The 12,199-nt window shown below is 43.3% G+C and overlaps 1 protein-coding gene across 6 annotated transcripts in view; it reads right to left on the bottom strand.

The window, feature by feature from the left end:
* Nucleotides 1–12,199, bottom strand: part of THADA (THADA armadillo repeat containing) — a 360,989-nt gene that overhangs the window by 115,060 nt on the left and 233,730 nt on the right. For all 6 annotated transcript variants that reach the window (XM_049870444.1, XM_049870443.1, XM_049870447.1 and 3 more), the window contains one exon: nucleotides 4,603–4,718. In XM_049870444.1, coding sequence (XP_049726401.1) covers nucleotides 4,603–4,718 — 116 coding nt within the window. The remainder of the gene's footprint in view (nucleotides 1–4,602; nucleotides 4,719–12,199) is intronic.

Here is a 12,199-nt window from a genome sequence, read left to right as displayed (position 1 = left end):
TGGCAAGAGTGTATGGTATGCGCAGGCTGAGCCCAGGCCTGTGAAGAGCCCAGGAGAAGACTTCATTGAGCCAGAACAATAAAAACGTGAGGGTACTGTACAAACAGTATAGTAATATAGTAAGAGAAAAATGAAAAAATACCTACTTGTTTGACTTCTCTCTTATCTCATGCCAAGATGAATTGTTGACTATGCTGGGGGTCTTAGACACAGGGTTTGTCTGCTCAATTGTTTTACACTGCAGAAAAGTGGATTTGCATATACTAATGGAATTTTGAGAAGAGTTAATGAAATAATACTTACAAATCTAATACAGAGCTTGGCATGCCACAGGCATTCAAAAAGCCTAAGCTTCCTTAACTTAATTTTTAAAATTTTAGGGGAGGTCTCCCATGTACTCTTGATGGGAAGATTCATTGATATGTTGACGGGAACGTTACTTATGACATTTAAAAATGGGTAGCAAACTGAATAGCCAGCAATGAAGCAATGGTTTAAGTAAACTTAATAGCTAATTATTCTGACAAAAATACACTACCTTTAAAAAAATGACATTTTCAAAGAATTTTTTTAAATTAAAAAACGGGAAGAACTTTCATTTTTGGAGATGCACAGGTGGTAAAAGCAGGAAGAAAAGCAAATAAATAGTTATCATAAAAAGGCAGGACAATGATTGCCTCTAGGGAGGTGTGATGGGGTACAATGAGTTTTTAATAATAATAGTAAATGCTCTTAGGATATTGTTAAGTGAAAAATAACATATACATACAGTGTAACCTCAACTCTGCAAAAAAAAAAAAAAAAGCATAGAAGAAAAGTAGTAACCACATCAAGCTCTTAACCAGCAATAGTGGTGTCCACTGGATATGAGGAGAATAGACTCTTATTCTCTTTTCCAAATTCTGTACTTGATTAATTTTCTGTGATAAGCATACAGTACACTCACAATCAAGAAGAAAAAAAAAAGTGAAAAAACTTTAGTAGCTGATCATCACAGTTGGATCAGTTCACTAAATTTACTATAAAGGAACACACACACACACACACACGCACATTCTTTTTTTCCTTTTATAACCAAAGAAAGAGACATTAGATAACCAAATTCATTCCGGAGAAATTTTAAGCACAATATGATAGAAATTCCAACTCTCAACCAGAGACATGTCTTTTCTCCTCTGAGTCCTATTTGACAGGGCTTTTTCAAAGCCCCTCCTGTTTAGGCAGAGCCGATGATCCAGCTGCGAGAGCCAAGCTGGAATCTGCATACAGCAAGTCCTCTTTCATGGTGCCCACAGCCAGCCTCTCCAGGCTAGCCACTGACCCCTATTCTCCCTCAGTTCCTGGCCTGGATCAGCTTAGTTTTCCTTCAGTGGTAAATGGACTTTGCACCATGAGAGAGACAGTGAACTAGAAGGAGGATGGAGTGAAACGGGGAAGGAAGGGACTTGAAGGATTAATGAGCTGATTTCCATAAGGGCTTTGACATCTTGGAATGAAAAGCGGCCTCTAAGAGCAGATGCCCAGTCCTTTGCTCAGGCTATGTTGCCAGCTGGCCATTCATCACCAAAAATTCCCCAACAACTCCATGGCTATTGCTTAATCACCTCGTATAAATCCTTATTAATCTTGCAAAGTCAAACACAAACATACGACAAAAGTCTTTATTTTACGTGCCCTCAATTTCAGGGTCAAAATTTAAAAAGTAAATTGGTTACCCAATGGTTCCAATGAACTTAAAAAAAAAAATCTTCTTTGGGCATAAAAGGACAAAAGACACCCTCACTAATGTTTCTGTACTTATTGGACTGAGTCAACCCAAGCTAATGATCAAATAAATTATAGAAGGAAAAGGTGTTAGGGCTAAAATTTAAAATAACATTTTTTTTTTTTTTTGCAATAACATTAGTGTCTCATAGCTTATACTCAAAAGATACAGAAAATTCTTAGTTGGTTCAAAGGAACATTTATTCCTCTTTCATGTGTAAATTACTAGGAACATAAACCACTTCAGCAGTTGAATTTTGAATACTGTGTATTATAACATCTTTCACGGGACAGGCAGGTGAGAATGTGAAGACAGGGGTCTGCTTTGAGAAGGAGGCCACACTAAGACCCAGAGTAGGTCCACCTAAGCATGGAGTTACTAGTGCAGACAAACACCTCCTGAGGCAACACTCCCAGATGGTCTCAGGGACAGAGCAGGCATATAGCAGGCTGAGACTTCCTCACTTATACCCAACTCTATAATTTCCCATTCAAGAACCTCAAGGTTATCCTGTCAAGGAAGACCAATAAATTCCTTTGGAACACATTGTGCTTTGGCAGTATACTTTCCTCCCTAACTCAGTACTCTGGCCTCTGAACACATCCTGATTAATACTAATAAAAGTCATGTTGGGAATCAAGAGGAAGTCTGGTGCTAGGAACCATCTACAGACCACCCACAAAGTGGGAAATTCACACTTGGATAACAGAGAGTTGACTGCACTGGAAACAGAGAAGTGGCTTTCCTGGACTCTGGGCAAGGAAGGCAGAAACCCAGCAAACTGCCAGTGATTCGTGCCTTTGTTTTCTAGGGCTGCAAAGTCACGGAGAAAATCAGAAGGAGGGGGGAGATGATGAAAATAGCAATAGCGACCATGCGGAAGGTTACAAGAGGCCAGGAGAACTTCTCCAGCTGAAGAGGATCGGCAGCTGAGTCATCCGTCTTCAGGCACAGCACTGAACGCCTGCAACTCCGCTACTCCACCCCATCTGACAAGAAGGAATGGACTCCGGGAGCCGGCGGGTGATGAATTTCCATGAGAACCATGATGGGGTACCAAGCTATGGTGGCAGAAACTCCTTCCTTACAGAACTGTTAAGAACCGGAGAGTTAGGATTCTGTCTTGGGGCAGTTCTGGCTGGAGATAGAGATAGGGGTTTCAACAGGATTATTTCGGGAAAGCCCTGATTTCCTGGTCTCCAGAAACAATAACTAGGAGGATCTGGCAATTAATTGGTAAACAGCTAAGAGCACAAGCGTGATCATGATTCAGCCCCCCTGTTTTCCCAGTAGATGCATCTTTGCGGGTAGTCTAAGAGCCCTGCAGAAGGCAAATGACCCTAAGCTGAAGGAAAGCAGTTTATGGCTAACCAATCCTACTTTCTAAATATAAGGGAGAAAACAAAACTCAGATTTAGAATTTCCCCATCAGTATCCCTATCCAAAGCTACGGGTGTTTAGACCAATATTGACACACACATATGCACACATCGGACATCCTTCACTGGCTCCCCTTCTAAAAGTTCCCTTTAGGAGCTTTTGCCGGGTGGCCTCCATGTATTTATTCAGCCTCATTCTCTGCACATGTGCCTTATAATTTAGGTGTCAGAAGGGCTAACCTCCTTGTAGTCTTCACACTTACCACACCATTCCATACCACCATGTCTCTGCATATACTGTCACCTAAGCCTACCTTGTCCACCGGGCAAAATTCTACTCATCTCTTGAAGGCCAGTTCAAAGTCAGCTCTCCCCTGTCCCTTCTCCGGGTTGCTCCTGTACCTACTACATATGTTGTTATTACACTTATCATATAGGATAAAAATTATTTATTCACATATCTTTCTCCCCACCTGAATATGAGTTCCTTGAAAACAGGTACGAGGTCTCCTGTATCTCTGCGTCCCTGGTATTTCCTAACAAAAAGCTTGGCAAGCAGTCTGCACTCAATAATACTTTATTGAATTGAACTGATTTGCAGGCGTCATTACGTGACTGAGCAAATAAGGTGGGGAGCCCAACAAAAGTGTATTTTTTTCGAAAAATAAAAAAGGTAGGCTGCAACATTAGGCAGTCAATACACTGAGCCTTTAATGAATGCCATGTCCTACAGCACAGGATGTTGTAGCAGGTGGGCCCCTTTCAGACTCTCTGCTGGGGCTCTCATGCTAACACTTGTCCTATAATATCAGCATCCTGCGACATGGATTTTTGAATACGGTTTTACAGAGAGGATGCCATATGAATGACACGAGAAATTCTTCTTTCTCCTTCCTTTTTCACATAGGAAATGTTCTATGTTCTAGAATAAAATAATGATGACAAGGATGAAAAAAAATAACGTATTCACTCTTCTCTGCCTTGTTTATTCAACCTACTGTACTACCCACCTAAAAATGGCCACTTCTGTCCCCTCCTCCTATCACATCCTGTCCATTCTCGGTGCCTGCTCAAGTCCTACACCGCCCTCTAACCTCTGAATTGCCATGGGACTTCTAAGAGTTACTACCACGTGATTTAGACAGTTACTGCTTTTCATTGTTACAGTATCTAACACAGGGCTGGGCACGCAGCAGGTATTAATAAGGGCAGGCTGATTTGCGGACAGATAAAAAGCCATATTACATGCCCCTCAGGCAAGCAGCAGTGTTAGAAAAATCGTCGAGAAAATATTTTTCTTTCTTTACCACAACCCAAAGTTCTAAAAGGATACATACTCCAAAAAGTTTAGAAAACTCATGCCAAAGGCTTTTAGAAGTCCCCGCAACTAGAAACAGCAACTCTCGAATGTGTTCCTAACCCCTGATAACTTCTTGCTCATGTGGGGTTTTAACATACCTCTTGGCCAGCCAGAGTTTGGCTTTGGTACAGACAGTGATGTCAGTCAGCTCCTGCTGAAAGTCTGAATTCGTTCTGTGTTTGGAGTCTGAGTAGGCTTGTAGCAAATGAAAAACCTAAACCGAAAAAAGAGAAAAAGCAATATCCTGCTGTGAAAATATGTTTTTCCTAAATGTTCAGTTCTTCCCTTTTAGGTTTCCTCAAAATATCCCCCTTAAAGAAAACAGACACCTGAAGAATGCGGCTCTGGTCTCTTTGCAGAAAAGCCATGTTGGTTTTGGAGAACCCAGTGGTGGTGAGAAACCTACATCCTTCATCTGTACTTGTGCCCTGGGCTCTGTGCACAATTCCAAAAAAGGCAACCACCCTGTGACCAAACCGTCATTTGAAACTAGAGCTTATGACTTACAAACAATTAAAAACTGATTTCAGTGAAGAAACGCAAACACCTTTCTCAATATTTGTAGTCTCAGAAGAAAATAAAATGTGCCTTTTAAAGTCAGAGTGTTACTGCAGAGGAAAAAGTAATCATCCAAGAGGCCGAACTGGCTTACGTGCCTGGGTTCATCAGAACAGGCTTGGCTAAAGGAGCAGACACAATAACGCTTCCCTGCCTCTGCAAATAGTGATATCCATAAACTAAGTTTTGTTTTTTTTTTTTTGGCAGATCTTCTCTGAGGAGACAAGAGTAGAGGCAGCAATGCAGATGTGGCCCTCTCTTCATCTCACACGGCCGTAGATACTGGAATTAAGTACAGTACTCGAATTAAGCAGAGAAAGATCCCGCTGTCTCTTTAGCTGCCTATTTTTAGAAAGAAGGCCACAGTTCCACGTGTCCTCATGCATGCATGCGTGTGTGTATTGGAGTCACATTCAGCAATGACATCAACAAGTCCTCTGTGAACAGTACAAACCTGCAGCAGAGAAGGAGAGTGAATGAGAGCATAAATGAGATCTTCCGACCTCATCTAATGCCAAGGTGAAAAATGCATCCCAGAAGTCCTTCGGTCTCGGCCCCCTTTATCTACATCAAGGAGAAGGGGTGACAGGAGCCAAGCAAGTACAGAGAAACGCACCAAGAACTTTAAAAGTCGATTTTAACTCATCAGTCTCTTTTCTTTCCTTATCAAATCCTTCACCAGAGCTTTAAATGCTGCTTTCTAAGCAACCAGCTATAACTTTTCCTTTTCTTCTGCTCTTGTCAAGGAGGAGCTATCAGAAGTGAAATAATGGAGCACTGGGTATAGCAGGGAGTCAGGAGAAAAAGTAAGAGGCCAAGATAAAACAGATCCAGAGGCATTAGACCCTAAACGGGTAGAAGCTGGCAGATTTGCCTGGGTCTGACATCTTCAACTATCAACAACAAACACAACCTGAGTGCATATTTGTTTAGAGAATCAAAATACATTTTGATTCCTATGCTATATGTAACCACTGTTTTTTTTTTCTAAAAAGAAGTAGTTGTACAGGAGCGTGCACACGAGCTCCGATATGGAGACTAAAAATCCTTTCTCTAATAACCGATCTGTTATTTCAGAAGCAGCAGATCAAATGTCTCCACTTCACCACACCCCCGCAGGGACCTAAACTGCCCGTTGTGGAGTCTGGAGAAACGGGTCTGGCTGGGGCTTCTGTCCTTCTGTGGTCACCACCAGTGAAAAAATATCTCCCTTTGCCTCAATGCCCACTATCCTGAAAGAACTGGCAAAGTCGCTGGGCCTTGCTTTAGTTTTCTCCACAGCTGTATAAAACCAACCACCAGGGATTTTCACGGTGTCACAAGATTGTAATTAATTAATCAGCAGACACCAGCAAAACATATGACTTTGGAACTTACTTGTAAAGAAAGCTGTGAGATTTTCAAATGCTTCTCATTTAGAAGAAATCACTTCAAAAATAACTCTGGATGGATGTTTAAACTTAGTCCTATATTTGCTCACCTCCCTTGGCAAAAACAAGACTGTTTTTGAAACGCTTGGTAGCTCTGGTTTACGAAAATCGGCCTACGGGCCCATCAATTCGGTCACTATGGGCACAGACCAGGCAACCGTTGTGATCCTGGTTATTCACCAGGAGAGGAGAGTGGTCTACTTACATCGCACAAGTGGACAGGAACCATAGCAGAAATAAGCATGGAGAAGAGACAGAAAAATATCAGGAAAGACAGGGTCAGAGAAGTCATGGAAAACATGGGGCAGGGAAGGAGAGGGAGAGAAAAAGACAGAGGAAAACCAAAAAGTGAGTAAAGAAAAGTGTTTTAGGGAAATATATATAAAATTGGTTAATGTTTTTGAGGTAATTTTTTTCTTTAAGGAAATTAATGAAAATATTTGCATACGTGGTGATCCTCACATGATATCTGGCGTTGCGCTTAATTCATCCAAGAAAAATGAGGCCATCCCATGGGGTGAGGTCCAGGAACGAGGCTAGGGTGAGGTGCGCTGTTGCAAGGTCAGACCCAGGAGCCGCAGCAGCTCCCGGGAAGGATCATGGGTCCACTAGCTCTTAAGGATGGTGAGAGCGAGGCACCCATTTTATTCCCCCTCCTTTCCTAAGTTCTAGTCTAGAACTTCTAAGCTGAGAGGGCAGTTAGGCCCAGGCCTGGGATAACGAGGAAACAGCGTATAATACAGAGTTGTACTACACCAAGCACAGAAAAACCCAAACTGCCACGAACTGAGGAGAAGGATTAACTGGATGTACACGGGAACACTGGGAAGTTTAGTGTCGTTTTAGGTGTCCCAAATTTGGAACGAGAGTCAAACATTCGGTCAACATTTATTAAACAACTATTATTACTAGGTACTGTTCTAGGTGCTGTAGCATGTATTCTAATCATAATAAACTAACATAGGATAAACTGAAAATCAATAGCTTCCCTGACTCTACTTGGTCAGGATTTATAACCTGCATGGTAGCATCACTAACATGCTCCTTCTTATGCGTGACCTCATCCTCCAAGTCCAAGGCATAGTAGAAATTCAACAGTATTTCCTGAAATGAACTGATGTGGCTACTTAAAGGCCTTTAGGACACAAGTTCATAATCCAGTCAATTACATTTGATAAGGGATCAAGGAGCTGCTCTAGGTGCCAAGCTCTGTGTTAGTGACATTGTGTCCCTCATGCCAATGGATTCCTAATCTGGCAGGGAGGAAACAGGAAGACATCACAATACTGTAAAGAGCGACACTCACACTAGTGCTAAGAATCCAACCCTATGGGGAACAGTGGAAGGAGCACAGACTTTGGAGCTGGGTAGACATGGGTGCAAATCCAGTTTCTAGTTGCAGGGCAGAGGGCCAGCGCCATTTATCACTGCTCTTCTGCCTTTTTTTTCTGTGTGGAGAATTAAGAGGGTGATGAAATATTTACTGAACCCAAACAGTTATTTAACCTGTTTCCTTATGACTAACTGGGTATAATAGTATCCATCTTGTAGGATTATAGAAACCCTGGTGGTGTAGTGGTTAACAGCTACGGCTACTAACCAAAAGGTCGGCAGTTTGAACCCAACAAGCACTCCTTGGAAACCCTATGGGGCAGTTCTACTCTGTCCTATAGGGTCACTATGAGTTAGAATTGACCCAACGGCAACAGTTTTGTTTTTAGTTTTTTTCTTGTAGGATTATAGAGAGACTTAAAAGAATACATATAGTACTTGGCACACACTAGGCTTTTGATAAAAACGTTAATTCTTTTCCTAGTTCTGCTTTGCTCCTTCCTTTCCAGCCTCCATTCCAAAAATAAACACTCAGAGAAGACTTTGCAGGCACGGTGATATCCATATCTGACCTTGAAAAGAATCTTGCCAGACTTGTGGAAAGAGTATGCAAGCAGAGAAAACTAAATTAAAAAAATCTACTGCCATCGAGTCGATTCCAACTCATAGCGACCCTAAAGGACAGAGTAGAGCTGCCCCATAGGGCTTCTGTAACCTTTACAGAAGCAGACTGCCACATCTTTCTCCTCTGGAGTGTTGGTGGGTTCCAACCACTGACACTTTAGTTAGCAGCTGAGCGCTTTAACCACTGCGGAAAAAAGGGGTGGGTATTAAAATATTGGTACTGCTCAGGGAACAGCAGCAAGTAGTTCTGTGTGAAGAGAACACATCTAGGAGGTGTGGAGGGTGATGGGAGATGCAGCTGGAGAGAGAGGTCAAGTCAGAGCAAGAAAGCTCTTGAGTGCAACTTTAGGGAACATGCACTTAAATCTGGAAATAGGAAAAATCTCTTCAGAGAGACCGCCTGTGTAATCAGATCTGTTAACTGGGAAAGGAAGGTCTGGGCAATGCGGGGCTGGATTAGAAGGGGCAGGATGACCAGGACAACTACAACAAGTCTAGACTAGAGGAGCTAAGGGTCTAACCCAGTGGAAAGCCGATACCCTGCAGGCCAAGAGTGGCTGCAGATGTTTGGTTTGGCCGACACAGTAGTTTTAAACCCACAGTTATGAATCAGGAGATTTCATATCAAAACCATCCTGAATTCCAACTTCTTTTGAAAAGTAGGACGATTTGGCAAGAGTGGGCCCACATTCCTGCACGGCCACGTTCACCTGGCCTGGGCTGCAGAGCAGCTGAACCCCGTGATGAGAAATGCACTCTATGCTTCACCACAGTCCCCACTACTCTCTATTACTCATCATTACCAGGGCGGAGGGCCAGCACCATTTATCACTGCTCTTCTGCCTTTTTTTTCCTGTGCGGAGAATTAAGAGGATAATGAAATATTTACTGAACCCAAATCTCTATGAAAAGCTTGAAAACAAAGGATGAACCGACAGGGTCACATGTCTGTCCCCAGCCCCCTTCATTCACTTACCTGCCTGGCACCAGGAAAACTCTGATTGTGTGACACCCCCTTCCCCTGCACACATACATATACACACAAGCTAAACTATAGCAGCAGTGGAATGGAAAGGAAAGGAGACATTTGGGAGGCTGAAGAGGCAGGCACTTGCAACTGCTTTAGACATGGAATTGAGAGTCAGGAAAGACACTCTCAACTAGGGCAGCTGGTGCATGCGGGCCGTCTTTCAAGACCAAGCTCAAAGAGGATAAGTAGAAGGTTTGGGAATAAGAAAGGGGGATTCAATGAGCTTGGATGGAAACGTCCCTGTGACGATTACTCTGGTTAGCATGGCACATCACTTATTGTCCAAACTAGGAAATTTTCTGAGAGTGAAAGGAGGCACTATTATTTATCACAGCTAGTGACAAACTAGGACATGTGGTTACCACTAGTTATAGCAGAGGTCCCTGGGTGGAGCCAACGGTTTGCTCTCAACTACTAACTAAAAGCTGGCAGGTCGAGCCCCCCCAGTGGCAACAAAGAAAAAAGCCCTCATGATCTGCTTCTATAAAGATTAAAGCCAAGAAAACCCTATGGAGCTCAGCTCTAGTCTATGACACATGGGGCTGCCATGAGCCAGATAGATTCAACAGCAACTTTTTTTTTTTTCTCCTCCAGTTAGAGTAGGTTCCTTGGAGAAAGGTTAAAAAAATAAAAAAAAGAAAGAAAGAAAAACAACCCCATTGCTGTCGATTCCGACTCATAGCCACCCTATAGGACAGAACAGAACTGCCCCACAAGGAGTATGACTGGTAGATTCGAACTGCTGACCTTTTCATTAGTAGCCAACCTCTTCGCTGCTGTGCCACAGGGCTCCTGGAGAAAGGTTAGAGGTAGATTTATAAGATCTGGTGTCGTCAGCAAAAGAAACGAGACAGCTTTGTTGACTTAAGCTAGTTGTGACCCAGACAGAAGCAGACCGAAAGCACACGTGCAATGACCAAGTGCAAGCCAACAGCATCACCTGTGCAGGTGAATGTCACAGCCAGGGGGCTGCCCAGTGGTGGGACAGGCAGTCAGCCATGGCCCGGGGAGCCAGGAGTCATGCAAGCAGCTGAGAGAAGGCGCAGGGGGAGTGAGGGAGTGGGCTGGATTTCTTGCCCCTGAGACTCTAGCCTTCATGAAACTCTGTTTCTGAGGAAAAAAAATCTGAGAAAAGTCTGGAGAACCTGGAAGCAGTTACCCTCTGCCCTGCCCCCTGCCTCACTCTAAACACAGACAGACCTTGGGGAGCCCCAGGCATCTGTGTAAAGCACAGGGTCCATTTTGGCAGCTTCGAATCTTAAAAGCGACTTCACAGAGCAAATGTAATGAATGCTCTTTGAACAAATGCCACAGGCCTAAAAAGAGTCATGAGACAGACCCCTGGAAAAAACTTGCACTGCACCAGTAAAATATGCTTGGTTTACGCTGCTGGACCAAAATAGTGCCTTGTGTTAGACAAGATCAAGATGATATATGGCTGTTTGGGAATGCAACGCTGAGATGGGTTTTCCTCTTCACCAAGCATGGCTTCCAGGCAATTTTCCTCCTTATAAAATCAACAGCAGCTGAGCTCCAGAACCCGGCAGGATCCAGCAATAACAGGGCAAGGTGAGGCAGGCCATGGAAAGGGACGACTCCGGGAAGAAAAGAGATGTTCATTTCAAAGGTCAGATATAAACGGGGAGAATGCATTGCAATCGTTAACAGGGCCAAACACTTCACATCAACTAACCTATCCACTTTTACAACCGTATTTTCTTAAAAACAAGTTCTATTTTTTTCTTTTGCAGCATGCAGACTGTGGGCGAACAATTTTGAGCCCTATCGCTTTCAGCCAAGTATAAAATTTCTGTATCTGCCACTTTGCTCCAACCCCCAGAGCTAAGCCAGTGCCACATTTTTCCAAGCTTGGTGTTTGCACAGGATTTTATTTCGGCTGGTAAAACATCTGTATTTTTTCAGGGACTTAAATAAATGGTCTATGCCGGGAATGTACAGTATAGGGTGATGTCAGGCCCCCTTTTTTTCTCGACTCACTGGGCAGAACAGGCAAACATTGTTTCAGCCTGTAGTTGGGAATGTGAATATTTATCCTGTCAACTTAATTCACACAAACAGAACTAAAGGCCAGCAGAAGTATTTTATGGATTTAAGTCAGACTGGAAGGGGAGTGGGGGTGAGAAGAGGAAAGGCCGAAGGAGAAAGCTAAACTTTTCTAATTCACAGCAACATACCTAATCATCTCACTGCTGGGAAACAAATTAGAGCAAAAATCATTCACAAGACAGATTGTGTTTATATGTGCGGGTGGGGGGTGGGGGGCAAGACAGTTCTCTAACTTACATGTAATTTCTAATCACTACCACTTGGTTTAGGATCTGTTTTCTGCTTCAAGCATATTAATCTTCTCCCCAACTAGAACCCAGGCTTCTCAGGAGCACCCCTCTTGCCTCTAGCTTCCACAGTGCACAGCGCAGTGCTTGGTGGGTAAGTACACCTGCCCACGTCACCTATACAAAGAACTCAATATATTATTCTTTTTGATTAACAACCAAGCTGTTACCAGCCTTAGAGGGTCAGTGTGGGTGGGGGCATGACCCTGGAATGCTTGGGGCTGGGAGAGTTCCTCCACCTCGTCCTTCCCTAGAAGAAATGGCTTGGTGGACATGTGCCACCCACAGGTACCCACCAGTGCTAGAAGGCAGGACAGGAAGCATTTCAAATGGTTGCTGCCCTAAACCTCAACCTGTTTATCAGATA

This window comes from Elephas maximus, chromosome 26 (genome assembly GCF_024166365.1).
Source record: "Elephas maximus indicus isolate mEleMax1 chromosome 26, mEleMax1 primary haplotype, whole genome shotgun sequence".
Taxonomy (NCBI): Eukaryota; Metazoa; Chordata; class Mammalia; order Proboscidea; family Elephantidae; genus Elephas; species Elephas maximus.
This window is presented reverse-complemented; position numbering and strand designations above follow the sequence as displayed.